Here is an 11,433-nt window from a genome sequence, read left to right as displayed (position 1 = left end):
CATAAAGAAATGACGACAACAAATGTTGACATATACGGTACGCCTAAGACTAACCTAATAGCGTGTCGCTGGTATACCTAACATGCCTTAGGTAATGAAAATAGGTCAGGTTACAATAAATATTCTCTACTAAGTGCACCTAGAATATTTGCCATTTTTCAAGGCATCGGCCCCCTGCTCCATGCCTTAGCGCGATAGACCCTCTCCCGCTTCCTTTCCCTCTCTACTCCACGTGCTTGAGCCGTGGAACGCTCCTTCACGGTGTTCCTAATGCGTTCCTCCTCATACTGCTTCATTTGTAGTTCCTCCTGATATCGCTTGTGCTCGTGGCGTTCATAAGTTTCCCTTCTCCATCACACCTCCATGTCCACCCACCGCTTCTGGCGCTCATTTTGCTCCATGTCGAGCCATTGCATGAAGTCACAGATAGATGGAGGAGACTAGACAAAAGAAACAAGAGGAGAGATTAGTAAGAGAATGTATAAAATCGTATGGAAAGGCCCACATAAGTGATCTATATCGCTATACCAGTGGGTACTCATATGGTCCCTGTCGAGGATTGTCGTACTGGTAGTTGACACACATGAAGAAACATAGACCATAGGTGTAAGAGATATCCTGGAACTTTTGACGCCTACAAAGGTCGTCATAGAAGTACATAGGTGGTTCAACACCATATGGGATGAAAATCCCCCAATGTTTCTTGGGTGGGCTTGGTAAAGCTGAGAAAGACATTGCAGTTAAGAGAGCTGAGGAAGAAGTGGTCTATCTATGGATGAGGGTGGGGTTATTTATAGTGGCTGGGGGCTGGTGCATGGACTGAGTGCACGGGCTTGGATGGGGCTGAAGCATAGGATTCCCTGTGAAAGCTAGAAAAGTTGTGATATTGATGCTTGACAGAGATTTTCTGTGAAAGTTGTTACTTGGTGTCGTTATTTCATTCTGCAACAGTTCAGAAAGGAGTTATTGTTGTCTCTCATGGAAGATAGGGAATCCTATGAAAACATTGAGCTTAGAAAAAATGTATTGGTAGAATGATAAATCCCGATCATTTCATTGATGAAAGTAAAGTATATGTGGTCACTTCGTGTCTAAAATCTGATAAATCCTGGCCTTTCTAAAGCTTGAGTCAAGACAGATGTGTTGTCATTTCATGGTTAAAGCTGAGTCATGTGGTCATTTCTTGTCTAAAGCCTGATTCATGACAGCTACGCGGTTATTTCATGCATAAAGCTCTATGTTGTGGTCATTTCATGCATAAAACTTTGTTTTGTGGTCATTTCATGCATAAAGCCATGTCATGTCATGTAACATAGTTTTTTTTTGCACGATGCTACGCTTTAGGATGGAACGAGAACATATGTAATAAAACCATAAACATGTACAAGTACTATCTAAAGATATGGTCAAGGGGCGTCGCCATGGCCACGAGTGCGCTTCTGGGGCACCCTCGGTGCCCTCCGCCGGCCTGTTGCTCTGTGACGTACGTGGTCGTTGGAGTATGTCAAGGGGTTGTGCGGAGGGTGCTGAGGCCATGCAGCGTCAGCAGGGGTGGCAAGGTCGTCCTGCGATGGCTGTGTCAGTGGAGGTTCTCCCGCTGTCTGCGATGGGCCCTCCTCGTCGGCCAGCTCCGTCAACCAGTCGTCCATCACGGAGTGCGACGCACCGGACGCTATGTCGAGGGAGGGTGGAACTGTTGCATGGTACAACTATGTCAAATATCGTGCATCATAGTATAGTTGATTTGAAAGATACAATCCTGAGTGATACCATTGGTAGTGAAAAACCTAGAACGGAAGCACCCGAGAGGAAACCAGGAGTCAGCATGTACTACAACCGTGGTGGTAGAGATGACGAGGCTGGTTTCGTGTGGAAGCATGGTGGTGTAGCCCGAGCACGTGACGATGACCTCATCTGTGTGGTAGGCTCGACGACATCCCAGCAGTCCACGAAGTCTAGTAGCTCTATGACGACATCCCTGCACGTGTCCGCCTGCAATGTTCGAGAGAACACATTTAGTAATAAGAATGAAAGTCAGTGCAATGAAATATAGTCATGTACCATTGCGTGGTACGCCATCGTCGGCTCTGTAGCGAACGTGTCGGTGACCTCCGGCTTGTGTTGTAGTGGCTTCGGAGGCATTGGGAAGCACCTAGCCCACATCACCTCGTGGAACCAGTGCAGGTACGCGTCCTCCATCCTAGGGTCATAAGGCCCACTAGGGACGTGGACGTGTGTAGTCGCGTCCACCTAGTCGTCCACCCATGCCTACAACTTACCCCTCCAAGTTGCATCGTACGCGATGCCTTGACCCTTTCACGTCATCCTACAAGACATAGTTATGATTACGAAACTTCATATGTGAATAGTGTAGAACTTGTTATAAGTGAGTGTTGTCCGTCGGTTGTCATGGCAGCAGAAAGTGCTGGTAATACTTGAACTACCTAAACATTATGTCTGGGTAATAGGCTCGACCGTGACATCGAACACCAGTTGTCGCCGCATAAACCAGAAAGCCTGGTCCCCGTGGTACAAGTCGAAGAGGCTAAGAGGCACGTGTGTCGTGACCGCCACACGGTCGTACGGTGTCCAACGCACCCTGTCCATCTGCAGCTGGTCGAATGCGGCAACAAACTGAGGGTACGAAGGGCGTTTTGTCACCATCGCTCACCTCAGCTGCATGAAAAAGAGAAGTGTCAGGCACATAAGTGTCATGAAACAACATTATTGAAAGAAATGTGTTGACTTATATTACTTACATCGCGCTTGCACTAGAGTGAACCCATCACAGGGCCGTCCACTACATCGTGCAGGCTGAAATCATCGAGGAAGTAGAAAGACTCATCGTACGTGACGTACGAGCTCAGGTGCGGGCACCCTATGTCGAAGAACTTGTACAACCATAGAGTCAGGAGCAAAGGACAACCTGTGGTCGACCTGGAGTCACTCCTCCTGCTGTAGGCCTCGCACAACGCTCGGTATGTATGTGCTAGGACTGCAGAGCCCCAACTGAACTAAGGCACCTGCTCCAAGGGGGCGTTCGCAATCTATTGCATAAAGAAGACGAACTGCCTGTCGACGGTGTATGTGTGCGTGCTGGTGAAGAGGACCCACCTGAACAACCAGAGCAGGTACGCCTCCAGGTGCCATCGCACTCTCCAGTCCTCTGACTCTGGCATCAGGCGGTTTGCCCGGAACTGCTAGACCTAGGCCTTTGATGGACCGTGGGTCGTGTCGAAGGCCACCTGATTAGGCTGCTAACCTTCAGGGATGACTTTGTGGAACCTAGCCAGGAGCTCGTCCCTCCACTCGACATGCACGTTCGGCCGAAACACAGCAGTCCCTGCCACAGGCAATCCAATTAGCATGGAGACGTCCTGCAGCGTGACAGTCATCTCACCTACGGGCAAGTGAAAAGTGTGCGTTTCTAACCTCCAGTAGTTGACCAGTGCTATCATCAATGCCCTATCAAGGGGAAACCGGGGGGTCCGATCCCTAGTCGGGTTGAGTAGACATGCCAAAGGAAAGAGACTCGATGTCCTCAACCTACGAAAAATAAAGAATATGAGTAAAATATCGAGTGATTTACAACAGCAAACATTTAATGCATAGAGTTATTACCTCGAGATCTAACGCTGATCAAGCCTCTAGAAGGTGTCTAGAGTACGTAAGCATAAGCACAGGTACAAATCCATGCCGTCCACGTGTGTTCGATGCATCGCATCGATCACAGGGTCGATGAGCTCCATACCTACAAGAAAAAAATATTATACTGCATAACATAAGGAATACGATAAGCACATAGTAATGCAATGTAGAATATGCAAAATAAAAATTAAACACTAGAGAAATAAAACGCAAATAATAATACATAACATCACATACTCAGGTTGTCCAGTAACTCCAAATAGTACATAATACAACATGCCCCAAATATTACAACACATACTCACGTTGTCCAAATATTACATAATACAATAATGTGCCAATATTACAGTGCTTCAACACATAGATAGACGAATATTACAAACATAGAGCACCATCCAATTAGTAATACAACATGAAAACAGTCATGCCATACTTTAAATAATAGTCTCGATTGAAGGATTTTTCTTCTTCTTTGGCAGGCGTATTGAGACACGCCAAACCTTCTCGCCTGACGCCAGAGTGTCTACCGAATATTGCTCGCACTTCCCCCTCGCATGCAAACCTCCGCATACTAGACACTCCTTGCGGGGACGTGCTCCCTCAGCATCATCCATATCGTTCCTGATACATTGAGTCTTGTGTCGCCCCTTTGTGTCGACCTTGCTATTTGGATCTGGAATCCAAAACGGATGATTTTCAGGCGGCTTCGTGAAGTCCTTCACCACCTTTCACCCAAGAAACTCACGGGACCAAGTACTTTGTACGGCTTCCTAGCGGTAGTACAGTGACACAAAATACTCCAACTTTATGCCGCCCTTCGCGCAACAAGCTAGCACATGAGAGAAAGGCAAATGCAACAGTGATGGCTTATTGCAAGTGCACTCGCACTTGTTGTCCTCTGGCCACAACCTGCATTTCATTGTAATTTCTTGCTTTCCGATACCCATTTTGCCCTTGTCATGCAACATCATCTTAAAGATGTGCTGACGGTTACCAACAATATTAACTCTATGTGACTGGCCCTTTCTGACGGCTACCAACATATAGCGCGGATTTACTGTAAGTCTCTCGGAGATACTGTTGTATTCCACAAGTGACTCCCTCCACAATTGCCACTAATGGCAGTGACCTATTCCCCTTCATTACCCAATTGTGAAACTCAGTGAGGTTAGTTGTCATAATTCCATAACGTGAACCATCAGTATCCGCAATGAGTATCCATTTCTCCGGTGGTTCGTATCTGATCTAGTTGGAGAAACACTTAACTCTCCTTCCACCCTTCCTTCTATTGGTCACACTCTACGGCTCAAGTGGTAAAGGCTCTAGGCCCTCAGGCTTCTCCTCCCTTGGTACAACTGGTTTCTTCAAAACTTTGTCCATGTGCTTTCTAGTTAGTTTATCTAGCTCTTCCAATAGTGCATTAAACTTCCTCCTTTGGTTCTGTTTGCACAATGTCTTAAACAGATCCATCAGTCTCTTGCTCCTGAATTGTTTGTAGAAGTTTGCTCCGAGATACCGTATGCACCTACGGCTATGCAAATCTGGCCATGGCAATACCTCGTCTGCACCACTTTGCAATGTGTTGATAGTGTTCAACAAGCTTGCATGACGATCGTGGAGTACGCACATGTTAGACCTGTTACCAATAACACGTTCGATGAATGCAAAAGCTAAAGGCACAACTTGGTTCTCACCATCTACCCTGATAGCTATGAGTATGTGCCCCCTATATTTGCCTGCGAGGAATGTCCCATCCACGCATATTACCAGTTGGCAATGCAGGTGTCCGGGTTCCTGACCTGAATAACCTCTAGCAGTGAAGGTAAGTTGTGGTATGAGCCCTTATAGGTGCCAAACCTCTTATCGAACACCTTCTGTTTTGCTCTCTGTGCCATATCATATGAAATCTCGTACCCAAATATGGTGTTGATAGCATACATAACTCCAAAAGGAGACATACTAGTCTTCTTTACTATCTCTGGGTACTTCACATTTGCAACAAAATCAACGCTCTTGTTCCTGTGCACGCGCAGAGGTCGGCTCAAGTTGCAAGTATGTGGCTCAACAAAAGACGCTAACCATACTGTGCCACGCTTTGGCAACAATCCATGAACTCGCCAAGTGCAACCTTTAGCTAAACATTTGACGTCGTATGTCCGAGGATTAGATATTACCACCTTGAATGCCCTCGCATATGAGAAACACCATCTCTTCACTACATGTTGTAGATGGACCTTGTCATGAAGCATCTGGCATTTGGTCACCACGATGGAATCATACACCCATGCCGACTTGTGTCCAGCGTTCATCGTTAACTTCTCCAAAGTAAAATTCGACCATTCTTCTGGGATTCCTGCACCTGAGTCCACAAATATGCAGAACTCGTTGTTATCTGCCTACATCTGGTCCACTAATGCCTTGTCCTGCTCTCCCTAATCAGCACGCATCGTGACCTGATTTTCTTCTCTTGTAGTCTGTATTTCAACCGGTGCACTAGTCTGCAGGGGGTACCTCTGGAACCACACTCTCTTGCACCTGCTCATGGACAATATTTTCACCAACAACTTCTACAGTGCTAGGCTTAGCTTCTGTGGATCCAACATCGCTCGCTTCTACAAGGATACAGTGGGAAAAACTCCGTCTCAACCCCAGTGACACAAATTGCTGCTATTTCTTTGAACATGTAACCTCCAAGAGCTCTCACTGCTAGTCGGTTTCTCGACGTCTAGGAATCAAAACCTTCACCGTCAACTACTAATGTGCCAGACTGAGTTGCAGCAGATTATAGAGCCAACCTAACACTTGAGACCACTGAATCTCTCCCGGACTATGCATTTCTGTGTCTACATATCGGAAGTTACTCAAATCCACCCTACTATCACAACCCATGACATATCCAGGGCCGTAAAAAACCCTGAACCCAACTACAGTCGACATTCATGATTCAACGACCATACTATACTCCATCAGGTTAAAAATTATAATCAACATATAATAGTTACATCCATGAATTCTATTCAACCTCATCAATTGTATTCTACATAACGATCAAATATCATTACTAACATACTCTTTCTGTTGACACTATATCATTCTAAATGTATTGCTGCCAAAAATAATTAATCCATTCATAACAATTAGACTTCAAACTACTAAACATTGAAAAATTACATACTATATATGCTCTATGATAAATTATCTATTCTACATGTATCTAAATTTTTCTATTATAAATTCTAAATGAATCATATTTGCCAACTTCCATTCTAAATAAAATACTACGAAAATCCACAACAATTCAAATATACAATTCCTACATCGACAGAAACATATACGTCTAATAATATCAAATTTTCAAATCATATTAAGTAACATATTTTAACTCTATATTACCTAAATATTTAAACTTTTGCGCCTACTCTACATTTCCTAACTAATTATACTATATTTTCTATATATAGTTAATTTCCAAATCATACCTATTCCACTCTAAATTTCATATCCTTATAATCCTAAATTATCTACTCTACTCGACATTTCTCTAACTATTTTTCTAAGTATTCCTAACATTAAATTATCTAAATATTCAAACTTTTCTAAATACTCTACAATGTTGAACTACCTCAAACTATTCTAACCTAAATTTTCAAACTATACTAAATTTTTTACCTAACTATAATAATTTTTCTAACTATTGTAAAATTTCGAACTAGATCTACTCTATTCTAAATTTTCAATCCTAACTTTTCTAATTTTTCTACTCTATTCTATATTTTTCCTACTCTATTCTAACTGTTGTATACTAATTTTCCCCACTCTATTCTACCGTCTCCTAATCTTTTCTAATTTTTAAGTATTCCTAATTTTTCTAATTACATCTACCTTCTAAATACTTCTAAATTTCTAACTAATTCTAACTATTTCAAAAAAAAGAAAAAACCCTTATTGGCCACCACTGCTTCTCGTTGCTCGTCACCCGAAGCCACGCAACAGCTGCCGCTGCTCTTGTCGGCCGCCGCTGCCAGCTGGACGCCTTCGCTTGCCACCTCCCGACCGCACGCGGCCCTACGCCGCCCGCCGCCTGCGATGTGTATGGTTGCGTGTGGGAGAGAAATCAGCGGACGTGGATTATATAAGGGTTTATCAGCATGCGGAATGCTGATAGGCCTAACGTGGCACCTGTCAGCATTCCGTGTGCCGACAAGTCATAACACGTCACCTATCGACACGTGGAATACCGACATACCAGCACGATGCATGAACATCCTATGTGTCACACCTCTTTAGCTAGACCCACAACATGTCGGCATTTTGCGTGCCGACAGGCCCCTGAACCTAGTGCCACATAGATTGTTAGTATGCAGAATACTGACAGATCCCTTGTTGGTATTCCGCGTACCAATAGATATTTATTCTTGTAATTATTTTGAATTTAACTATTATTTTTACAATTTTCCAATAATATAATATTATTAAAAAAATTCCTCATCCAACTCCTACCGTGCATCTTATAAAAAAACTCCAACGGTCAGATAGCACATGCAGTACGATCCAACGGTCAGATAGCACCCTCTGGCCTTTGCAATCGTCTCCCGTCATCCAACTCCTACCGTGTGCATCATCACCAACGTGTGATGAGCATCTTGCGGTCACCATTGATCACTCCTCTCACCTCTCGCGTCCTCTCCACTAGTCCCAGTGACATTGCGATTCACTGATTCCCCAGCCTATGCCTCTGACAGTCTGATCCTACTCCACGAGGCAAAGCTTCGATAGCCCTGCAGCTACGCCCCGGCGATGCCTCGCAGCTCAAAACGTGGCCTGCGTCACTGTACACTTGTACCCTCCCCACGCACTCTTACATCACTACTGATATGGCCTCGTCGTGCCTTTTCTAAAGTTTTCCTTGCACGATAATTATTCGTGTATTTATTCGCTCGTCTCTCTCACTCTCACTACTCTTGGCTCGGTTGCTCTTTTCATTCTTATCTCGTCGCGAACTCTCTTCATCTCCTTACCTGTAGTTTTCTCTTCACTTCTCATGGGCAAAACCACCATGGCTTAAGCGCTAATTTGCTGAGAGGGTGGAGCAAGAACGGTGGTGACGCCGAGCTCGACGGGCTGGCAGGGAGGGAGGGGATGGAGGCGGTGGTGGACGTCAAGTACAGGCCGGTATTTTTCCCGAACGGCGGCGTGGCGGCGACCAAGAAGCTGAGGCCCGCGGCGCCGGCGCCGGGGGGAGGCGAGACGGGGGTGTACCGGGAGTGTCTCAAGAACCACGCGGCGAGCCTTGGTGGGCACGCCGTGGACGGGTGCGGGGAGTTCATGCCGTCGCCGGCGGCCGACCCCGCGGACCCGGCGTCGCTCAGGTGCGCCGCGTGCGCGTGCCACCGCAACTTCCATCGCCGGCTCCCGGAGGCGCCGCCCACCACGCCTCTGCTCGCGCTGCCTCCGCCGCCATCGCAGCTTGCGGCGGTGGCGGCGGCGTCGATGCCGCGTCCGCTGCATGATCACCGCGCGCTGCGCGGCGAGGAGACGCCGGAGGGCTACCTGCGGGCCGCCGGCTACGACGACTCCGACGAGTCGGACGAGGGCTCGGATTTTGACGAGTCGGACCGCCCTCTGTCGCCGCTACCGGCGCCGGCGCTGCCGCCACCTGGCTACCTCCCGTCCGCGCCGCACATGCTCCTCGCGCTGAGCACTGAAGCACAGGGCACCTCAGCTCCCACGGTGGCGCCGAGGCCACCCGCCCCGGGTACGATGCCAGCGCCGGCGCGGAAGCGCTCTCGGACAAAGTTCAGCCCGGAGCAGAAGCAGCGGATGCAGGCGCTGTCGGAGCGGCTGGGGTGGCGGCTACAGAAGCGCGACGAGGCGGTGGTCGAGGACTGCTGCCGCGAGATCGGCGTCACCAAGGGCGTCTTCAAGGTCTGGATGCACAACAACAAGCACAACTTCGTCTGCGGCCACAGCGCGCGCCGCGGCGCCAGCTCCTCTGCCTCCCCTTCTGCCGCCGGCGTCGCAGTCCACCCTTCCTCCCACACCGCCCCTCCACCAACCGCCGCCGCCTCTGCTCCTGCCGCCGGTGTCGCAGCCTACCCCTCCTCCCACCCCACCTCCCCGCCACCAACACTCGCCTTGGCACCTACCCCGCGCCCGTACCTGTCCATCCACACTGACTTCAACACCAATGGCGCCGCCGCCCCCGCAGCCGCCGACTACCTCGGCGTGCAAGTCCAACCGGCGACGGCGAGTGGCGGCTCGCCGCAGTCCTAGTCATGACTAGCTCTAATTATGGTTCTTTTGTAGCCTTGTCTAATTAACCAACCCTAATGATGGATGCGTGGTGCTAGTGAAGCATTCTGGTCTTTGTTAATGGTGGAGCCCCTAGAAAGATCTTAGGCTGCTAAAAATGTGGGCTTTTGGGATCTGATGATGTAATGATTCTGGATTACCTCTGAGTATTGTAGGAGTACTAATTAAGAAGCAGGCAGTAGATTTGTTCTTGAGCTGAGGATGATGCTTGGAAGTCTTCTTGTAGGAACTTATGCAGTTATGCTGTTCTTGGATCAGTATAAAAATGCAGGCCTCTCCTTCTCTCTCCCTGATCGCTGTTTGCTTCTGTTGAAGTTGTTCTCATCAAGCTCTCTTCTCACTTATGTGTCTTCCAAAGTGTTCTGAACAAGTCAAAACTTCTGTAGCAGCTTCAATGAGACATCGTGAGTTCTTGCTCCGTGCACTGTGCACACACAGAGACAGTAGGTGCACCAATTTTACTGTGCACAAGTAAACTATCCACAGGCCATAGGCCATAGCAAGTGGGCAATGTAAAAAAAACGCGGATTGAGATCTATGGGCAATGTAAAATAACGCGGATATGGGCAATGTAAAAAAATGCGGATTGAGATCTCCTGTAAAAATTTCGTTATTGACGCGTGGTTGTCCCCTAACTTCAATATTAAAAACTTCGTTATCGACGCGTAGGTTAAATCCACGTGTTAAGTCAATGTTAAAAACTTTGTTATTGACGTGTAGGTTGGATACATGTGTTAGTGACCTATGGTAAAGTCAGAGGATCCGATAAAAAACAGCAGAGCACAGTAACAGATATCCATTAGCTCGGAGGCTAGTGTAGTGGGTCGTTACGGCTAATGGATTAGTAAGATCATGATAAATTTGCCTTTTTCTACTAAGACTTTAACTGTTTAGAAAGGTTATTGGGAGATTATATCTATATTATCTATTTCGTGATTAAATAGCTGGGCTGAAAAGGAGAGAGAAAATAGACATATGTCATTATAGGAGAAATGGTCTTTTATAGGACCGTGTTCTATAGAATTTGCTTCCGGGGATGAGGTTCGGCGCTGCAGCCTTTAGCATTTGGCAGCAAATCTCCTTCAACTGTTCGATTGAAAGTTTGAAACATTTTGATCGTTTCATTTATTTCAAGCATAGTAGGTTGATCAGCTCAGCCACTCAATTTGTTTCTAACGATGAGAAGTATAGATTTATCATATTCAGATACCTTTGAGTTTTTTTTATTCTTAGAACATATTTTTATCTCCAGGAAGTGATCTCTAGAGGTATGAAAACTGTATGCAGATATCTAGTATATTTTGTGAACAGTGGAGTTTATCTTTAAGAACGAGAAGAAATGACTCCAAAAGCCGTACGACGACCCCTTATATATATGGAGTCTAAGGAGGACTAGTAGACACAATTCAATACAAGTCATCATACGTCATTGATGCTTGTGGAAGTGACCATCCAAGCTTTCTTCAGTTTAGA

At 46.5% G+C, this 11,433-nt stretch overlaps 1 protein-coding gene across 1 annotated transcript; it reads left to right on the top strand.

The window, feature by feature from the left end:
• Nucleotides 1–8,595: 8,595 nt before the first annotated feature.
• Nucleotides 8,596–10,250, top strand: LOC133899779 (zinc-finger homeodomain protein 10-like). The gene has a single exon (XM_062340843.1). It carries the CDS (start codon nucleotides 8,788–8,790, stop codon nucleotides 9,919–9,921), a length of 1,134 nt encoding a protein of 377 aa, XP_062196827.1. The 5' UTR covers nucleotides 8,596–8,787; the 3' UTR covers nucleotides 9,922–10,250.
• The last annotated feature ends 1,183 nt before the right edge of the window (nucleotides 10,251–11,433 follow it).

This window comes from Phragmites australis, chromosome 18 (assembly GCF_958298935.1).
Source record: "Phragmites australis chromosome 18, lpPhrAust1.1, whole genome shotgun sequence".
Classification (NCBI taxonomy): domain Eukaryota; kingdom Viridiplantae; phylum Streptophyta; class Magnoliopsida; order Poales; family Poaceae; genus Phragmites; species Phragmites australis.
This window is presented reverse-complemented; position numbering and strand designations above follow the sequence as displayed.